The sequence below is a fragment of the Leptonychotes weddellii genome, chromosome 4 (assembly GCF_054177405.1).
Source record: "Leptonychotes weddellii isolate Sample4059 chromosome 4, ASM5417740v2, whole genome shotgun sequence".
Classification (NCBI taxonomy): domain Eukaryota; kingdom Metazoa; phylum Chordata; class Mammalia; order Carnivora; family Phocidae; genus Leptonychotes; species Leptonychotes weddellii.
Genome location: NC_138372.1, coordinates 3,881,943 through 3,902,174, shown reverse-complemented (window position 1 = coordinate 3,902,174; position 20,232 = coordinate 3,881,943). Strand labels below are relative to the sequence as shown.

Genomic DNA, 20,232 nt, shown 5'->3' with positions numbered 1-20,232 from the left:
AGCCTCAGCCAGGACGCCAGAGGCCCTGACATCCCGGGCACCTCACATTCAGTGTGCCCGCGCTGGACACTACCTCATGGCCCCCATCTCAGGACTGGCCCTTCCACCAACCTGGGCACTCCACGCCCCAAACTGGGGAGCCAACTTCAGTTTCACCCCTCCCTCAGCCCCCTCTGAGTGCGGAGTCCTGCTAGTGCTCTCTCTCCCTGCCTCCACCCTCCCCGTGGCCCTTCACAGCCATGCCACCTGCATCTCCCCCCCGGGAGCACAGACACCCCCGTGGGAGCCATTCTCTACCTGAGCCTGGGGCTATGGGCATGTGTAGGGCTGTGGAGAGGCAGTCTGCACATATTCTCTGCCAATGACCACCGCGACCACCCTGCCACTCTGTGCAAGAGGTGAGGGAGGACCCAGGTCCCTGAGAGGTACGGCTGTCTGATTACACGTTCCTTCACCCATCCCCCGCTCCCGAGAGGGTAGTGGCTTTGTCTTACTCATCTGCCTGTCTCCAGTGCCCAGCCCTAGGTCCCCAGGGGGCTGGCCAAGAGCTTTGACTCTCAAATAGGCCACACTGGCCCAGGGCCCCCCACCCTGTGCCCACGAGCCAGTCTCCTGGCCTCAGGCGCTGCCTATCCGCCCAGTCGCAGTGCTGGGAGGCAGGCAGGTGGGTGAAGCTTCACTACCTCCATCTTGAAGGCCTCCGTCTCCACGTGGCGGAGTTTGCTCTTGGTCTGCATATAGATGTCAGCTGCATGTGGCCCCACGGGGGGCTGGGGAGCTGGGTAGCCTGGTGGGGGTGGGGGCAGTTGGGTGCCCGGGGGTGGGGGCGGCGGAGGGAAGCTGGGCGGTGGTGGCAGTGGTGTGGTTCTCTCCATCTTGCCCCGGGGCCGGCCCAGCTCCGAACTCAGCATGTTCATGTAGTTTTGTATATCTGCAGCTCTTGAGCTGGGAAGCCCTGGGGAGGGAGGGAAGCCTGGGTTTGGGAGTTTGCAGAGAGGCTGTCCCCCAGGACTGAGGCCCTCTTCCACCCAGAAGCAACTCACCAAGGGGTGAGGTGGGCTTAGGGATGCAGCTCGGGATGGCTCCACTGTGGGCCCCAACAGTGCAGGGCCCCAGCTCGCCCTGCCCTGCCTTAGCCCTGCATGTGTTGGGGAAAAACCATGCACTCAAGTCTGGAGGGAGGCCCCAGGGGGCTTTCAATGCCAGGGCATGCCGGTGGGTGGGGCACAGCCACCTGGAGGGCGAAGGGGCAGCTCCTCGGGTCAGACGCGGCAGGGTGGGGTGGCAGGAGTATGGACGGCCGCGCCCCAAATGGCAGGGCACCCCACCATCTCTGTAGGCCACCCATGCTCAGGGTGTGCTCAGTGTGTCAGTTTGTGCATTGTGTAGGTTTGTGAGTACACACAGGTGTTTCTTTGTATTTGCAAACGGTCTGTGGACATGGGGCGTGTGTGTATGTGTGCGCCCAGTGTACACACGTCTGGGGTATGGAAGGGGGGCTGTGTGTGCCGCGGCGCAGAGGTGTGCGCGCATCTGCGCTGGGCTGTGTGTCCCCATACGCACGTACGTGTGCGCACGCTTGAGTGTGACTAGGTGTGTGTACAGTCTGGGGAACACCGTGTGTGAGTGAGGACAATGAATCACGTGCGCGGGGCATGGGGGTTCCGTCGGAGGGAGAGTCCCTGTGGATGCACAGGTGTGTCTGTGACGAGCACGAGTGTCGCCTGCCCGTCGCCACAAGCAGCAGCCCCTCCTGGTGACCCGGGCAGCCTCCAGCATCAGCTGTGGGCAGAGAGGGCCCGAGGCTGGCCGCCAGGGCCCAGTGGCCGGTCCCATGCCCCCTCCGCGCCCTTCCCAGCCCGGCCCACTCACGGCGTGGGGGGCGCTGGTCCTTGACGCTGGACTGGCTGGAGGAGCAGGAATCATAGTTGGAGAGGGTGCTGGTGGGCGAGCTGAGGTCAAAGTTCAGCGGCTGCACCGACGTGGTGGTATTGGGTGAAGACATGCCAGAGTCAGGCTGCTTGGCCTCCAGCTCAGCGGACGGGTCCCGGGACAGGACACGGTGCTCCACACTCTGCAAGGGAGGGGAGGCAATGAGGAGAGCCCGACCTGAAGACCAGCGTGCTCCGGGCCAGGGTCCTGCTCAGGCGCATCCTTGCTGTGTGACTTAGGCCGAGCCGCTTCCCTTTCTGGGCTCCCTCCCCATTCTGAGAATGTCTCTCAGGTTCTTCCCAGGGGAAGAAGCCAGGCCCCCTGGCAGCAGGACCACAGGTTCCTGGGAAACTCCCACCCAGCCACTCCTTGCTCAGGGGGACTGAGAGACTGTCAGAAGAGGGGGCCCTGGTCTGGATCCCAAGGGGAAGACTTCTCCTTCCTCATTAGAGGGACTGGGCTCCAGTGTATCTGTGGGGCGGGGCTCAGGTGCCACAGCTGCTGGGGGCAGGGGAGGCATGGGGGATGCCCACAACTTGCAGGAAGGACTAATTCCCCATTACTGGCCAGCAGCCTTTGTCTCTCCTTGTTCTACTGGGGCAAATCCCAACACCAGCCCAGCCCCTATCTCCTGATGGGGCCCTTGGAGAAAGGGTGGGGCCTGGGGTGGCCCAGCTGAGTCTGGTGGGCAGCCCAAGCTCAGGCTGGAAGCCTGCTGTCCCCACCACTGTCTGTGCCCCTGCCCACAGCCCTGACCCTCCTGGCATGGGAGCTGGCTGGGGTGGGGGTCCTGCTTACGTTGCCCATGCTGGCCTTGCTGTTGGCAAGCCCGCTCGCTGGCTCTGTAGGCTGCCTCCTGCCCAAGCCTGCTCCTCCACCCGGGGCCCGCTCCCTGCCTGAGAAGTGTCACAGGCCCCCCGGGAGTGGGAGGCAAGCCTAGCACCAGGTAACAGCTCAGCAGCCATGCTCATTGGCCCTGTAATTAGGGGCTCTGTGGGAGTGTTTGCCTTTTCTGGGCCAGCATCCTGCGTGGTTTGGATCTGTCACTGCTGCAGCTGGGCCTCTCTGGGTGAGGGGACCAAGGGCTCCCATACCCCACCCAGTTCAGGGGGGCCAGGCCCTGCTGCCTCTTCCATGAGCCAAGGGAAAGCCTAGGGGCTGGGCTGGGTGGGTGGGCAGCTAAAAATGCTCTTTTCATGGCTGACAGCAGTGGGCACTGAGGGTGCCCAGCTCTGACCCCACGGATCACAGAGGTTAGGGGTACTGGCTCTGCAGCCTGGAATGCTGGCTTCAAATTTCACTTCTCCCACTTACTAGCTAAGTGACCTTGGGCAAGTCAAGTCACTTATCCTTTCTGTACCTAAAGAGAGAGAGCATGTGGGGGTGTGGGGGGAGAGGGGCAGAGGGAGAGGGAGAATCTTAAGCAGGCTCCACACCCAGTGCAGAGCCTGACGAGGGGCTCAATCTCAAGACCCTGAGATCATGACCTGAGCTGAAATCAAGAGTCAGACTCTTAACCGACTGAGCCACCCAGGCACCCCTGAGTTTATCTGTAAATGGGGATAACAGTACTTCCTGCCTCGTGAGTGTACAAAAAAGATTTTAAAAGTTAGTGGAGTGCCAGGGTATGGTAGCCAGTAAATGCCATACATGTCAACTATTAGTGTTAGTTTCCGGTGGAGACTGAGATTATACTATAAAGCACTGGGCAGGGTACCTGCCGGAGTCAGAATTCATGCAATCATGTTTGTTGCAACTGTAGCTGCTGTTAAGAGTGGCTGGAGGTGCCACCCCCACCCCACCCTCAAAGCAGAATCATACACTCTCTCAGTGGGAAAGAACCACCTCTGGTTCAGAAATGCCCTTCACAGCATCCACTTCTGTTGGTATACCCTGCTGACAGGGTACTCACTATCTGTTGGACCATTACTCTCTCTGGGCGGCCTTTTGGGGGGAAAATTCTTCCTCGGGTCCAGCTGCAGTCTCTGACCCCCCTTGCTGTGCTCTGGAGCACCCAGATCCAGGGTGCCCCCCTCCATGCTTGCGCACAGGGCAGACAGTGCTATGGGCAGGAGGCCATCCCACACTCTCCCCTCCAGGCCTCACTTCCCAGCCCCTCTTCCGGCCAGGCTGCCCCCTGGAGCTGGTCCTCCTGAAGGCACCTGTGAAACCCACCCTCTGTCCTCCCTCCTGCCCCAAAGCACATCAGATAAGGCGGGGCCCTGGACCTGGAGCCAACCACACCTGAGCTCAAGTCCCAGGAGGTGACTTCACCTCTGTGCAACCATAATAAAATTATTTAAAAAGGTAACACAAGTTTCCAGTTATGAAGTAGCCATGAAGGGAGCAAACATACAATGTAGCTGTGTGACCTTGGATGAAACGGGGACATTAACACCACCTACTTCGGCGGCGGTGGAGAGTTAAATGAGCTACCAGTGTGGGCTGTGGGCAGGTGACTGAACTTGACTATCCCCATCGGTATCTGAGTGTCTTGTGATTTCTCCACGCCTTCCTGCTTACCAGGATGCTGCTACCCTCCTCTCCTTGACCCTTTTCCTTCACTCCCTCACTCCTCAGTGGTCAGTGGTTCTGGGCTGAGAGAGGGTAATGGTCTAGGGCACTTCCTCATTGTGTGACCTCGGACAGGGGCTTCATGTCTCCGAAACTCAGCTTCCTCCGTGGTAAGGGGGTAAGAACACCTACCCCTGGGGGGAGGTGGGGATGGGGTGGGGGACGAGATAACCAGGGGCTCAGGGTCCTACCAGGTTCTCCACGGTGCGCAGGTAGCGGGTGCAGTGGCTGTGGCCGTTGTAGTCCGAGAGGTCGGCGGCCGTGTACCCGTCGCGGTCGCGGACGTCCAACTCCGCGCCGTTCACAACCAGGATCTGGCAGCACTGCGAGGGGCCACGTACTGAGGACCCCGGCCGCTCGCCCGGACCCCCTTGCCGGGGCAGGGCTGTGCTGAGAGCTCGGCGCCGGCAGAGGGCGCCCGCCCCGCCCGCTCCGGCCCCGCCCCCCCCCCGCTCCGGCCCCGCCCCCACCTCCAGCTCCCCGTTTTCAGCGGCGTCGTGCAGCGGGGTCCCGCCCCACAGGTCGGCCGAGATCTCGCCGCCGTGCAGCAGGAGCCAGCTGAGCACTTTGGCGTGGCCGCGGCTCGCCGCGAAGTGCATGGCCGTGGCGCCGTCCTTGTCCTGTTCCGACAGGCTCACGTCGGTGCAGCTCACCTGGGCGGGAGGGGGCGCGGGATAGAGGGGCGGGGGCTGGGCGCCAGGCCCCTCCAGGCTCCGCCCCCCTCCGTGCAGGCCGCTTCGCGGCAGGCTCCGCCCCTTCCCGGGCCCCGCCCCGCCCTGACCCCGAGCTCACCAGCCACACGATGACCGAGCTGTGGCCCATCTGCGCCGCCGCGTGCAGCGGGGTCATGCCGTCGTGGGCGCTCGCGTGCGGGTCCGCGCCGCACTCCTGCACCAGGTACTGCGTCACCTCCAGGTGGCCCTCCTGGCACGCCAGGTACAGGGGCGTGGCACCGTTCTTGGTTTGGGCATTCACTCCCCTGCAGAGACACAGCACCCACCGTGGGATCTCAGCTCCCACCTCCCTCCAAAGCCTTCTTACGCCCCTCGCGCTCTTTTGGGGAGCTCTGGAGGGCTGGGAGAGTGAGTTGGAGAAGGTCTAGTCACTGGGTCGCGCTGTACTTGACTCGGTCTGGACTCTTGGTCCTATGCCAGCCTCCCTCAGGGGGGCCCCTTTGGCGCGGCCACCCCCTCCAGCAGTCTCCCTTCTACAGTGCACACCTGACTGAGCTAGTCCTTGGTCCTCAGTAAATAGCCCACCTTTTCACCAAGGTCTACAAGGATGTGGAGATCTGGCCTCTTCTTACCTTTTCAGCCACATTAACCCTTTATCACTGTGAGTCCCAAACCTTCTGTCTTACCTGTATGCCTTTGATCGGGTCCCCCCTCTATCTGGAATGCCCTTCCTTCCTCCTCCCTAAGACTCAGTCCAGATCCCTCCTCCATGAGGCCTGCCCTGATTTCCCCACACAGAGCAGACCTTTCCTACCTCTGTGCCCCATATGGCCCTGGGCTCACTCCATGGACTGCCCGTCATACGTGATTGAACATAACTGATTTTGGCTTCTGTCTCCCCCCGGGCAATTGAATTCCCAGAGGGCAGAGTAGTAGGGTTGCCAGATAAAACACAAGATGACCAGTTAATTCTGAATTTCAGAGAAACAAGAAATCATTTTCGGCATGGGATAGACTTATACTAAAACATTATTTGTGGTTCATCTAAATTAAAATTCAATTGGATAGCCTGTTGTTAATCTGACAACTCTACAGGTGGCCACCATTCACGGAGCACTTCTGGTATGCTGTGATATTGAGGGGCAGGTTCTTATTGGATGCCCTAACTTAGGTCCTATTGTCATTCCCACTTGGCAGACAGGCAATTGAGGCTCAGGGGCTGTGACTTGCTAAAGGTCACACAACTGGTAAATGGCACTCGAGTGTATGTTTGTGATGCAGGGCCTGGTGCATGTAGTAGACACACAGGAAAGCCCATCCCCTGTCTTCACTCCTGGAGCTTTCCTGAGGTCCAGCTAGCAGCTGTCTCTGCCCCTCATCCCTGTTCCCCAGCTGCTGAAGAGGAGTCCTACCTGGGGAGCTGGGAATCAACCCCATAAGGTGGAGTGCTGCTGGAAAACAGGGAAGTTGGCCCCGCCACTGATTGAGCCTCGGTTTTTCTGACTTCGTAATGGGGTGGACAGCCCAGGGCGCAGTTACCATAGTTGGACACTAGGTGGAGACACAATCCAGGCCCAGACAGGAGCTGGCCACCCCCGTCCACAGCGGGTCTCAGAGGCTCCGGCTGAGTCCCACTGTGCTGCATCAGCCCTCCATGCCCCAGGAAGTGCGCCTCTTCACCTGACTAAGCGTCTTCCCATCCATCCGCCTCCCGATCCATCCACTGGCGACATCAGTCGCACACTCTCCACCAATGTCCATGCACGCCCTGCCTCCCTCATCCCAGTGCCAGCCCAGCTGTCCATTAACATGGGCACCAGGCCACCCAGTCCTCCTCTAACTGCCCACTCACCCACCCTCTTCTCACCCCCGACATGACTTGGTCCCTTCCCCTCACACACCCCTTGGACCTTCCTCCCTGTCCCTAAAACCCTGGTTCCTGTCCGCTTCCCTGACCCCCGTCCCTCAGGCCAACTGCAGCCCTCCTGGGCACCTCCCTGCTCTCTCCTTACTCCTGACATGGGCACCCCCACCCCAGACACAGAGCTGCCATTTTTCTGGGCCTGATGCCGAGCGCGGCACTTCACGCATTTGGGGTGGAACAGGGACCATGCCTGGCTGCCCTCCGTTTCCCGACCTGAGTCAGGGGAGTGGTGCTCACGAGCTGACATGGCACCCGGCGACAGAGACTCACCCACACGCCTCTTCCCAGGAACACTCTGGCTTGCAGCCACCAGCCTCCACACCCCAGTGCCATCCTGCCCCCCACCCCCACACATTCACATACCGATGTGACAGTAACAGCCTGCTTAATATTTCATGACCGACACTCAGTGGCCTGAATTATTCACCCCGTAACCAAGGCACAGTGAGTGCTGGGGTCCTGGGGATCAGAGGCTGAGGGGGCCACCACCCAGGACCCACTGAGATCTCTGCGGGGAGGCCTGAGGCAATGTACAGAACTTGGGGTACCAGATCTGCCAGGAGCCCTGCCCCCCTAGCACCCCCTGCTTGGCAGATGTCCGGGATCCAGGGGTGTCCAGCCAGCCTGGGAAGGTCTGAGAAGGTCTGAGAAGCTGGTGCAGAGCAGGACCTGAGCAGGAGGGTGCAGTCATGGCCACAACCTCCTGCTGGGCCAGTGGCTGCCCCCCCAGCTGGAGTCGCTGGGACAGAGGAAGCGCTCCATACATACTCCAGCTCATCGCCATTCCTATTAGTATTTCAGCCTCTCTGTTCTGGGAGCCACAACCTCCAGCCCGGGAGGCCCCAGCACCATGGGGCAGACAGATGGGCCAGGGTGGGAAAGGGGGTCCTGGCCTTGTTACCCCTTTCTACTTTGGCCTGAGGCAAGAAGGGCAGGGCCCCCCCCGAATGCTCACTGGGCGGAGATTATAAAACCATGGATTGGGACGCCTGGGTGGCTCAGTCGTTAAGCGTCTGCCTTTGACTCAGGTCATGATCTCAGGGTCCTGGGATCGAGCCCCACATCGGGCTCCCTGCTCAGTGGGGAGCCTGCTCCTCCTTCTCCCCCTGCTTGTGCTCTCTCTGTCAAATAAATAAAATCTTAAAAAAAAAAATGGATGAGCACATGGAACAAAATCAATTCATTTGGATGGAGAGAGAGATGAATTTATAATAGTAGTCATAATAATAATTGATAACAGTGATAGTAGGTACCGTTTATCAAATGATTGATCTGTTTCAGGCACTGTGATGAGCAGACTACATGCTGTCTCATCTAGTCCCCTCAGGGACCTGACGGGATAAGTGCTAGCATTTTTCCCCTTTTCAGTTGAGGAGACTATGTACAGAAGTCTCAGATCGCTCAGTGAGAGAGGCAGAGAAGGATCTGGGTATAAGAAGGACCTGGGGCGAGAGCCCAGCCCAGCTGTGTCACGGTCTTGCCTCTTGTCTCTGTTCTCAAAGCCACCTGCAGGGTGGGGGCAGTAAGCGTCCATGAGACGTGCTTGGAGAGCCCTCAGCATGGGCCTGTCACCTGGCACAAGGCTGGAGCCTTTGTTATATTTTGGGATCCCTGTGGAGAGTCACCGAGAGGAGAGGAGCGGGGTCTGAGGGTACTTCGGGCCTCAGCATCCCACTGGCTCCAGCCCATCACGTTCTAGCCAAAGTGACACTAAGGGTGACCATTCCAGTCCCAGCCCCTGCCCTTGGCCCTGGCCACCACCCACCACCCTGACTCTTAGCTCACTGGGCAGGGCCCTAGTGAGTTCTTAACCTCCTGAGCCTCCGTTTCCATATATGGCAATTGGGCATCATAATTGTCTAGAATCTCCTTGCCTCTTATAAGAGAACAGAAGAGGAAGCTTTGGAAGGTTGCACATATCCTTGGAGGGAAGGCTGCTCTTTGCTTCCTCGTGCGGCGGCCACATCCTGACCAGTCAGCCCCCTCACCCACCCCCTGAGGCCTCAGCTGTCACTCCCCACGACCAACGCTGGGGGTTTCCCATTCTCATCTGACTTGGCCACTCCCTAACAGGTGCCTCTTCCCACTCTTCTTGGCTTCCTGGACCAGCCGCCAACTCACTGCCAAGCCTCTTAAGCCTTCTTTGCTGGGCCCTGGCCTCCACCTGACCTCCAAACATGGAGATGCCCCAGAGTATCCTTTCTGAACACACTCTCCCTGCTGGTGAGCTCATCTACTTCCCAGGGTCAAAGGCCACCCGCACCCGATGTGCTTCCTCTCTCCAGCTTGGACCTGGAGTCTACATCCGGTCCCCACCTCTACCCATTGTCCATGTGTGCACTGCCCAGGCCTCTGGAATTTTATGTGCCTGGAGTGGATCTCTCGCCTTCTCCCTCAAACCCTCCTCAGCTTGCCAGCTCCAATCTGGTAAAGGACACCATGCTAACTTCCCTTGCGTGTAGCCCAAGTCCAAATCCTAGGAGTCTTTGGAGACCCTCAACCCTTGACCTCTTTATAGGTCTGCAACTCTCTAGCAACAATCACATAAATCATATCTTTCTTCCTCTCTGGGAAATAGGTGACACGAATGAACTTCAAATAGTAAGCAAGTCACCTCGTGATGATATGAAACAAACATGGAATGCTTGCTGGAAATCTCCATCCTTTGCCACAAAGAGCAAAGGGTTCCCTGCCCACGGAACCAGACTCAGGTCAAAGAGCAGCATTTCCAGTGGCCCTCACCTTTGGCAATAATTTCTGCTCCAAGGAAGTTCAGAACGGAGGTGATCCCACAAGGATTAGATCTCGTCGTCATGGGGTAAGGCTGCCCTGGATAAAAGTTATGGGTCCTTTGGTGGCTCTACCTCTCTTGTCCTCTAATCGTGCCTCCTAGCTTATTTGAAAAGATCCCAAATTAGGCCTGGCTCAGGGAAGAAATGCAGTCCTTACTTGAGGAAGGTTCTAGAATAGTCAGCTTTACACCCAATTCACCCGCAAGCCTGGAATATTTCCGGAAGCTTACCCTTCCCTGCAACTCTCCCAGACTTTCAGGCCTTCTTCCTGGGCCTCGCTGAAGCCAAGCTTTATCCCACCTCTGCGTCTGCCTTTGCTGGTCCTTCTACCTGCAATGCTCCCAGGCCAGATTTTTGCAGGGCTGGCTCCGCTTTTGATCCAGGTCTCAGCTGAGCTCCCCTAGGAGGCCTTCCTTCCTTGACTCCCTCAATTTAAAGAAAACCCCACTGGTTTCTACCAAGCTGCCCCGTTTTGCTTTATGGCACTTGTCACTGGAGTTATCTTGGGTACCTATTTTGTTCATTCCAGGGACACATGTCATGAGGCTGCCACAGGACAGGGCAGAGCAGTGAAAGGAGCAGATCCCTGCCATCCCAGAGCTTGGTTCCACCGGGGCCCGGCTGGCAAACCAACACACACGCACATAAGCAAGAACTTCTCTGAACACAGTACATGCTCTTGATCTGTCCCCTTGTTTGCCCTGGGAGCCTCCCTGGAAGTTTGCTCCAAGAAGCTGGGAGGGCTCACTACCTCCCAAGCACCGGTGGGCCGCCCAGTTGCTAGCTGTTGAGTGAGTAACTGTGGGGGTGAGTGAGATGGGCAGTGAGACCAGGGGCCCTGTGCTGTCTCCTCACACATGGCCTCGGCTGGTCCATTTGCCAGATGGGCCAGGGAGGCTCAGCAGGGAGCTCCATCTGAGGTCACCCACAGTGAGATGCACGCAGAGCTGGACAAGACCCAGGGCTTCCAGACTCCTCATTCATTCAACAAACACAGTGTGTCAGGCACGGGGCGGCAGACGAGGTCTGCTCTCATTAGTTGGGGAGACATCATAGGAGAATGCCCCAGGATGCACGGAGTGTAATGCCAGGGGTGATAAGGAGGCCAGGGAAAATAAGGCAATGTGAGGAAGAGCGGGAGCTGGGGGGTGTGCATGCTGCTGGGCAAGTTACAATCTGAAGGAGGCTCTGGGCAGGACTTACTGCGGAGGGGAGGTGGAGCAAAGCCTTGAGGGAAGGGAGAGAGCAGCTGAAGGGCTCTCTGGGGAGAGTTCTAGGCAGCAGGAACAGCCAGTGGGAGGTTGGGGGGCACCAGCCTGTGGTAGGAGCCCAAGGAGGCTCTGGAGGCGGAATGGAGTGGGGATGGGGGAGCCTCGCAGGTGAGGCATGGGGGCAGGCCAGAGGGAGGAGGGCCCCCAGGCCATTAGAAGGAAATGGCCTCCCCTATCAGTGAGCAGGGAGCCTGTGGGCAGTCCAGGGGTCTGATTTGCGTTCTCAAAGGTGGGCAGAGCTGGATGGGAAGAGGGCCAGGGTCAGGGGAGACCTGAGAGATTAGGAACTGGAGCAGGAGTGGGAGACAGGCCCGGAGAGGGGGTACAGTTTCATCAAGGCCACGCAGGGGGCCCGGGGGACCTCAGCTGCTCAGTAAGCCTCTGTGAGGTGCTGTCTGTCCCTCAGTCAGCACCCGCAGCAGGGACATCTGTCTGGCTCACTGATTTATCCCTGGCCCTTAGAATATTGCCTTGCGCAGAGTAGAAGCTCCATAAAGATTGGTTGAATAAGTCGATCTGTAACCTGGGTTACTTATAGAGCTACTGCCTGGGCTGGTTATAAGGCTCAGATGACCGGGTGGTGCTACGCGCTTAGTAAGCACTCGGCAGGTAGGAGCTCATCCGAGTTTATCCTGACTCCTGGCCAGGGCATTTTCCAATCTCTGTCCCAGGGCAGGGCAAGCCTCAGGCAAAGGAGATACTTGCAGAGAGGTGCAGCTGATATGGATCTTAGGGCAGACTGATTTTCCAGTTTGCTATGAAGGGCAGAGCACAGGGGCCCCAGAAGAAGGAAGAGCCCGGAGCCCCTCCATCATTCTCCCCAGCCTTGAAGCTCGAGCCCAGGGGTCTAGGCCGAGCCTGGGGCTCCCCTCCAGCTGCACAGACCCCAGGTAAGCACACGGTGGGTCCTGGCATCCTGCTGGCAAGGCGGTAAGGAGCTCCGAGGCTACCTGCTCCTTGCCCTTTCTCTGTCTGCCCTGACTGGAGGTCTGGATACCTGGCTCCCCTCCACCGACCACGAGTGCTCCTGGCCAGTAGGGCCGACCCCACGGACTCCATCTCCCTGAGACCCAGGGCCTGAAACAGCCCCAGCCCGGTTCCTGTCAGCCTCCATGCCGCCCACTTAGGGACCCTCCTTCTGCAGGGAGGATCCCCATGGGGCAATAGCCCCAGAGGTCACTGTAGCAACTCCTCCACCTCTGGAAGGATTTGCCCAATGGATGGGGATAGACTGGACAAGGGGCAGGTGGGTGCAGGGTGTTCCTGCAATCTCAAGCCTCTTCTAACACCCCAAGGTGCAGCCTGGCCCGAGCAAGCCTGCCCCCGACCCCCCCGCCTTGGTCCAGCCCTCCAGCCCCTCTGCAGCTCGTCATTGCCACGGCCCACAGCCCCCCGGGGCGGGATCGAGTTTCTCACTGGTAGATCTGGGAGCCCTTCCTCCCTCACCGACTGCCAGGGAGAGCTGAGGCCTTATGAATAATTCACCACGCCTCACAGCAGGTCTGGGAGGCTCACGAGAGTGAAAGCGTGGGCCACAGCCTCCACAAGCAGGCTGCCTGGGTCCCCGGATTGAGCCCTGCGGCCTGGGGCAGCCTGAGCCTCTGCCCTCTCCATATGCAGCCTTGGGGTTCCCAGCCTTAGAGAGCAGGAGTCTCTACCCCCAAGACAGGAGGCTACATGGGCATTGGCCTCCAACTCCCAGAAGGCCCCACTCCAGTTCCCAGCCGCCCCCTCCTGCCTGAGCCCAGCCTGGCAACCTCACAAAAGCACCTTCTTATCAGCCAGGTCACACGCTGCAGCGGGAATGGGCCCAAGTCTTCTGACCACCTCTGTGAGATTCATAGAGGCCTCTGAAGGGCTGACGGCTCATCAGCCCAGGCCACCTGGCCTCAGAGGTGGCATCAGGGCCCAGTCACTGCCAGCACCTGGCATGGCCTGAGAGGGGTCAGGGTTCCCCCGGCACAGCTAGTCTTCCTAAGGCTGGGATCCCAGCTCATGCAGGGCTCTGGCTCATCCTAGGCCCCAGGCTTTTCAGTGAGGAGGGGTTCAGGGGCAGCCTGGGGCTTCGCCCCTCCCCCTCCTGCCCAAGTTCCTCATCAGCACTTCCAGGGGTGGGCTTGGAGTCCTGTCTCAGTTTACACCATTTGGGCTAAGTCGGCATCGCCATTAGCCCGGCTTTGGGGGGCCCGTTACGTGTGATGGGGAAGGCTTATGGGAGCAGAAGGGTCACCACAGGCCATCCTCCCCTCTCAGGACCTCAGTGTCCTCTATGTGAAGTGAGGGGGTGGGACAGGGGCATTCGAGTCACCACAGTGGGGCTGCAGGCCTGTCTCAGGGGCCACTACCTGGCCTCAACCTGGAGAGTCCGAGTCGGGAATCTGGGACCAAGCCCACCAACCGTGCTGACGGTGTCAGGTCGGGAGCCTGCATCTCGGGGGGCCTCCTACTCTAAATCACTGCCTTCAATGTGCCCAAACCCTAGCTTGTCCGGAGCGAAGAACTCATGCCGAAGTGCCACCAAGTGGCGTCTGGCGGGGATGGCTGTGAGGAGAACCTCTGGCCCTTGTGGCACACCTGCGGGGCTCCCACTAACCAAACCCAGGAACTCCTTGCTCAGCAAGATGACTGCAGGCCGGCCTGGGGGCTCTCAGCACTGCCCTTCATCACCCCGGGGTGCCTGGGCCCAAGAGGCTGCCGGCTGTAGCCACCCTGCCACAAGGCCCTGGGGCCAGGCTGGCCTCCTGCCTGCTCCCTGGGAGCCCGGGCCCTGCAGGCTCCCACAGGCCTGGAGCCAGTGGTGAGGACTGACCCCCTTACCTCGTGGCTGCTCTCCTCCCGCGGCTCGGTCTTCTGTCACCACTTAATGTCCCAGGCACCCACTTGGACTGACAAAGGTCACCGGTCAGAGCCCCCATTCGTCAGGTGGGGACTATTGTCCCACTCCCTCAGACACTCCCCCAGGACGCCTGTGTCCTCTCAGATGCACCTAAGACCTGGTTCCCTCCCTCCCCCAGGACCCCCCAGGATTTCCCTGCTCTACATTGAGCCCCATTCTTCCCCATGCTCACACCCCACCCTGGGGAGCTCCCAGCCCACTGCTCAGCTGCTTTCTCAAACCTGCCACTCAGGCTGAGGACCCTGGGAGATTTGGGGGCCCCACCTCCCCTGCTAGAGGGAATGGGCTGAGGGGTCACAGGAAATGACAAGTTGCTCTCTGGGTGGTCTAGTCAGCAGGCTGTGGGGCTAGGAGGTGGGGTGGGGGGTCTGGGCAGGAGGTCCTCTCCCTTCACTGCTCCTCCTCCTTCTTGACTAGGGGTCTAGGAAATTCTCCCATATCTTCACTCCTACCCCTGATTTAAAGATTTTTATTTAGCTATTTATTTGAGAGAGAGAGAGAGAGCAAGCGAGAGAGAACACGAACGGGGTGAGGGCGTGAGGGGCAGAGGGAGAAGCAGGCTCTTCACTGAGCAGGGAGCCTAATGAGGGGCTCGATCCCGGAACTCCGGGATCATGACCTGAGCCCAAGGCAGACACTTAACCGATTGAGCCACCCAGGCGCCCCTCTCCTATCTCCCATTTAAGATGGTCCTGCAAACTGGCACAGGCCAGAGCTCAGGAGAGCCACCTGCTGCAGGCTGGAAAGCTTCCTGGAGAGGAGCAGGTGATCTTGGCCCGCATGCCCAGCCTCCCAGGTGTAGCCGCGTGCTGGGCACGAGAGCATCTGCCTGCCAAGCTCTGGGGCAAGTGGCTGTGGGCAGCCTTCCAGGAAGGGAACAATTTCAGCTTGGGTGGGAACCATCTCTGGCCAAGGGGATGGCCCAGAAGCAGAAATTCTCCCGGAATGCTGGAGGGGCAGATTTCAGGCATTCCCCAGAGCCCTGGCCCACACCACCCAGAAGACAGGCGAGGAGGGGTGTCCTTACTCAGGATGGTGCCCGATGAGAAGCCTCAGGGAGGGGAAGTCTCCTTTGGCGGCAGCATAATGCGCAGGCAGAGCGCCTGTTTCTGTGGCCACGGCGGGGTCCGCTCCGCCATGACGCAGCAGCCAGTCCACCAGCTCCGGGTGGCCGAAGCGCGCAGCCAGGTGCAGGACTGTGGCACCAGAACTGTCTTTGTCCTGTGGGAGAAGAGCCCGTTAGGCCTTCTTGCATCCCACCAGCCACGGGGGCCGTTCTGTCCTTGGACCCCTGACTGGCCCTCTTTGAACCGTGCTGGGCTTCCCGAGGCCTGCAGGTCATGATGGAAAGGCTCGCGTATAGTAGGCTTTTAGGACATGGCATTCTTGGGCTCCCTGGCAACTGTCACCCAGATGCTCAGGGAACACCCGAAGGAGTGAGCGAGGGTGGCTGGGGCGGGAAAGCTGGGCTGTTGCGGTGGTACCAGGCTAGCCTCAGGATTGTGGGGGCACCCCCTGCGTCTAACCCTCGGCCCCTTCCTCTCCCTCTCCCCCTCCCCAGGTGTCACAGGAAAAGAGGTCTCCAGGTTGGTGGACCTCCAATAACTCAACATCAGTGTGGGGAACGGCCCCTGCCTGAGCCCCCAGCAGACTCCCTGCTCCTGGCCCAGGGAACAGGCTGTGTTCTCACTCTGTGGAGGAGGAAGCTTCTGGGTACTGGAGGCAGGGCCTGGACAGTCAGCCAATGGTGGTCGGTGTGGACTAGTGGCAGCCCCTGGGAGGGGCTTGGGCTAGACCCTCTCCCAGGCACCCCAGAGGGGGCAGGCCGATGGTCTGGGCCCCAAAGTACCAAGTATGTCATCCATGACCATCCAGGTGTGTGTGTCTGTTGCAGGAGGGGGCTGGCAGGTGCTGCTTACATTACCTGGGCAAGGAGGAGAATCACAGAGAACCCACAAGTCTGGACTCAGAGGCTGGCAGGTCTGGGTGAGTGGGCACCAGTGTGGGAACAAGCACGAGTACCCAGAGCCAAGCAGGTGGGATAATGGAGAGGTGGGCAGGGGCACAGGGATGGGGCAGCAGTGGGCGGGGGCATGGTTTACTAGGATCAGGGAAGGGAAGCCCCTCTGCCCACAGAGAGGCACTGGGGGGAAAGGTGTGGCCAAGGCGGCTGGAGGAAGGTGAATCTCAGAGGCTCTTGAAAAACAGGTGAGAGGAAAAGAGGGGACAAAGGGGACAGGGGCCTGGAGCCACAACTAGTAAGTCATCAGTCAGGCTATGGGGGTGGCTGTGGGGCTAGGAAGGAGGCAGCCAGAAGGTGAGGCAGCTGAGGACAACACTGGGACTCCTCTGTGCGCCAAACGCCTAGTCTATCCCCCTGAGCCCAGACCTCTGTGAGGGTGGGGAGGGGGCAATAAGGAGAAGACCCAGGCCTATGGGCTCTGGCCTGTCCCCAAGGCTCTAACAGCTGTGTAGGCCCCAGGAGCCTCACGTGCTGTGGCCCACACCCTAAAGCTGCTTATCGCTGGGCTGAGCAGGGCCGGGGATCGAGGTCATCCTCCCCACAGACACACTTCCGCCCTGAGCTTGCTGGGGCTCGAGGGAGGGAGACTTGATAAGCTGGGCACAAGGCCACCTGTTCCCCCACCTCCTCTGCAGTGGCTAGGGAGGCTTCCGGCCAAGCCTGGACATTGGACATTAGCATGCCACCCCCCAAATGAGTGGGCACAGACCATGTGCCAGGAAGTCCTGATAACAGAGCCAGCCAGGAGATAAGGGGTGGCCATCTCCCAGGAAGTGTCAGAAGAGGGACCTTGCCATCCTGAGAGCGAAGTGGGGGGATAGGGTCTGGTCATCCTTAGGGTACAACCAACCAGCTCAGAGTCACCCCTGCCTCCTCTCCTACATCCAGTTAGCCCAGCGGTCTTGCTAAGTGGAAAGTCAGTTCTGGTTCCTTCCTCCAGTTGCTTTTCCCCCACAACTAGGATATCATCCAAATTCCTAAGCCCAGCCTCTGGTGGCTTCTCTCCCCTCCCCCCTCCTTGCTGATCCTGCCACAGGACAAGAATGTGTACGCCTCAGGGCTTTGCACTTCTTGTTCCTTGTGCTTAGAACTCTCTGATCAGCACCTGGCCACCACCTTCTCATCATCCAGGACTCCCCATAGAGGTCACTCACTCCTCGCCACCTCGCCCAAGGAGCTAGCTCTCTGACACCCCTCCACCACAAGCCCTGGCAAGACTGACCCCGGGGTTGCTGTCCACTGCCCCCAGGGACTGGCAGCTCCAGGAGATCAGGAGCACACCTGAGTCCCCAGGCCTAGTACCTGTTGGATGCTCTATTGCCCACAGGAGCAAGCAGGAGAGCTACACATCAGAACCTGAGTTGCCCCACCTCCAGCTCAGGAGGGACCAGGTTTATATCAGCCTGAGGGTCACTGAGCGAGACCAGGCGGGTCTCAGGGCAGGAAGACTCAGGCTGGGTTGGAGAAGCAACTCACAGCTGGAAGGCAGGAAGGTGCTGATGTCCCAGGGTCAGCTAAGGTCCCGGGGAGGCCTCATTTGCCACCCCCATCACTCCTGCCCCATGTCCTGGCCTTGGGGACACCTGCGTCTGGGCCTGGGGTGGACTGTAGGACTTTGCCCACCCCTCTTCCAGACCTGATCCCAGAAGATCTGAGCTTCTGATTCTGTGCCCCGCCCACTCTCCAGGACTCCCGTGGATCAGTGCTTTGCTTCTCCCCCCACCCCCACCCCCATCTCCCATCCCGGCTTAAATACTGGCGCAGGTAAGCCCAGTTCCCTCCGGCTCCGCATTACCCAGTGCTCTTCTAGACAGTGGCCCCAGCTTGCCGGGGCGTCTTCCCCCGGGGCACTGTCGACCTGGGGAACCCACCGCACCCCAAGCCCTCTGGAAGGAGCTCAAAAGCAAGCTCATTCGGGAGGTGCCCAATCTCACCCACCCGTGAGCCACGGGAGCTCTAGGCCAGAGTTCTCCCCGGGGGAGGAAGCCGCAGGGCGCGCAGTGAGCGGCGCAGACCCACCTGCACTCCGCAGCCGCCCTGCGAGAGCAGCCACTGCAGGCAGGCGAGGTGGCCAGTGGCGGCGGCGTCGTGGGCCGGCGTGGCGCCGTTGCGCGCGCGGGCCGCGGCGGGCAGGGCGGCCTCCTCCACCAGGAAGCGCAGACAGTGCAGCTTGCCGGCGCGGGCAGCGTGGTGCACCGGCAGCGCGTCCAGCGGGTCCCGCAGAGAGGCCTTCAGCAGGCCGGCGGCGTGCAGGGACTTGAGCACGTCCAGGTCGCCCTGCCGCGCCGCCTGCAGCGCCCGCTCCAGGGCCATGGTGCCGCCCGCGGCGCCGCGACCCCCCCCCCCCGCTCAGCGCGTTCCCCCGGGCGCCATTCACCTGTCCCGGGGCAGCGGGAGAGCCCGCGGCGCGGCCGTCGGGGCCCTGCGGCTCGGGGAGGCGGAGCGGCTGCCTGCCGGGTCTCTGGCCCTCACCGCCTCGCCCGCTCCGCTCCGCCTCCGCCGCGCTCTGGGCCTGGGGGCCCCCCGCGGGCGCCCGGCTTAAACCTGGGGCCCGCCCCCCGCGCCGCCTCAGCCCCGCCCCCGCCGCGCCGCCCCGCGGGCTGCGTGGCCGCGCCGAGGGCCGGACTCCGGCTAGGACGGCAAGTGCGCCCAGGGACTTCTCTCCTGATTTAGCTCACGTAAAACAGAGACCGCGGAGGGAGGCCAAACGGTTCGAATTTGAGAGCCGTCCAGGCGCTGGCGAGCGGAGCCCCCAAACGAATTAATTCATCAACCCAGTGCCCACGACATGCTGTTCCAAGCCCTGGGGACACAAGCCAGCAAACAATTACTCTCTGCCATTGCAGAGAGTGACGAGTGTCACCAGAACAGGAATACGGGGTTAGAGAGAGAGTTGTAGGCACTGCGTGGGTGGTTAGGGAAAGGTGCATCTGAGGAGGTGTGGTGGGCTGGGCTTTGAATGGTAAGAAGGGGCATTCCAGGCAGACCAGACTGCAAGGGCAAAGACCCTGGGGCAGGAACAGGCCACACAAGTCCCTGAGGGGCTCCGGGTCTGTGCCAAAGTGGGAGCAACAGGTGCTGGGCCCTCAGCCTTCTGCGGTTCCTCCAGGCCCCAGAGCCTCCTGGAGGCAGGAGAAAGAGGAGGAAAAGGCAGGAATGTCTGGGACACTCAGGTTTCTGGATCCAGAGGCTGTGGGGCTCAGAGAGCACCCAGAACCTCTGTCTGGGGTGGGGAGAGTCAATGGTGAGCTTGAGGGCCTGGGGCTGGCAAACAGGGAGAATGGAAAGTAGGAATGCAAAGGCTGGGGGCAGTGGGGAGATGCACCAGAGCAGTCACCCAGGGAGCAGAGCCAGGACCCTCCTCTGAGGGCTCAGGAAGGTTCCAGGACAGCAGCGGGGCGGGAGAACACACAGGCGCCAAACCAGCCTACCTGCATAGCCGGAAGCCTTTCATGGGAGCTGGAGGGTGGCAGAGTCATGGACAGGAGGAGGAACTGCCAGAAGGCGGGGGCTGCATAGCTCTGGGAGCACAGTCAGCACGCCCTGTGAAGTTGAAACAGCCTGTGTCCTTCCTCGCCCTCCCCCATCTGCCCACTGGAGCCCTGTGAGGGCCTGGCCCTGGGCTGTTTCACCCAGCACCTAGCCAGCCCCAGCTCAGGGAGGCCTGAGCTGTAGAAATGCTATAGAGTGAGCCTGCTTTCTAGAACAGTGGGAGTCCTATTGCGGGCCTCTGGGTCTGCCACCTGGTGGCGCTGTGCACTATTGCCTCCAGGGCTCCAAGGTGCCCCGATTAACCAGGGCTGCTGTGCCTGCACAGCCTGGCAGGTTGCCACCCACTTCCCAAGGGCCAGAATAGCCTTGCTCCCTCCATGGGACCTGTGACAACTGGGCCTGGGACCCCTACCCAGTGGTTTGTGGACAAGGGGAGGGAGGAGTCTTATCCTGGAAGCCGCCATGCTTCAGTGGGCTCTTGATGTCCACTAGAGCTGCCCTTCTCTGGCCCACCCAGGAGCAGGTACACCGTGGGCCCTACACGTGGCAGGGGTGCTGTGAAGACAACGAGCTAAAACAGCTTGTCTTTGGTGCCCCTCCCCTGTGCCTCCTCTGTGACTAAAAATCCTTGCAGTTCATGTTCTTCACTCCCAC

General features: G+C 60.3%; 1 protein-coding gene across 2 annotated transcripts in view; it reads right to left on the bottom strand.

Moving 5' to 3' along the window:
• Nucleotides 1–18,399, bottom strand: part of ESPN (espin) — a 30,392-nt gene extending 11,993 nt beyond the window's left edge. For both annotated transcript variants that reach the window (XM_081817386.1, XM_081817387.1), the window contains exons 1-7: nt 18,106–18,399; nt 15,091–15,284; nt 5,299–5,485; nt 4,977–5,159; nt 4,698–4,829; nt 1,873–2,074; nt 684–955 (exon numbers count right to left, since the gene is read on the bottom strand). In XM_081817386.1, the coding sequence (XP_081673512.1) occupies nt 684–955; nt 1,873–2,074; nt 4,698–4,829; nt 4,977–5,159; nt 5,299–5,485; nt 15,091–15,284; nt 18,106–18,399 (1,464 nt within the window). The remainder of the gene's footprint in view (nt 1–683; nt 956–1,872; nt 2,075–4,697; nt 4,830–4,976; nt 5,160–5,298; nt 5,486–15,090; nt 15,285–18,105) is intronic.
• Between the last annotated feature and the right edge of the window lie 1,833 nt (nt 18,400–20,232).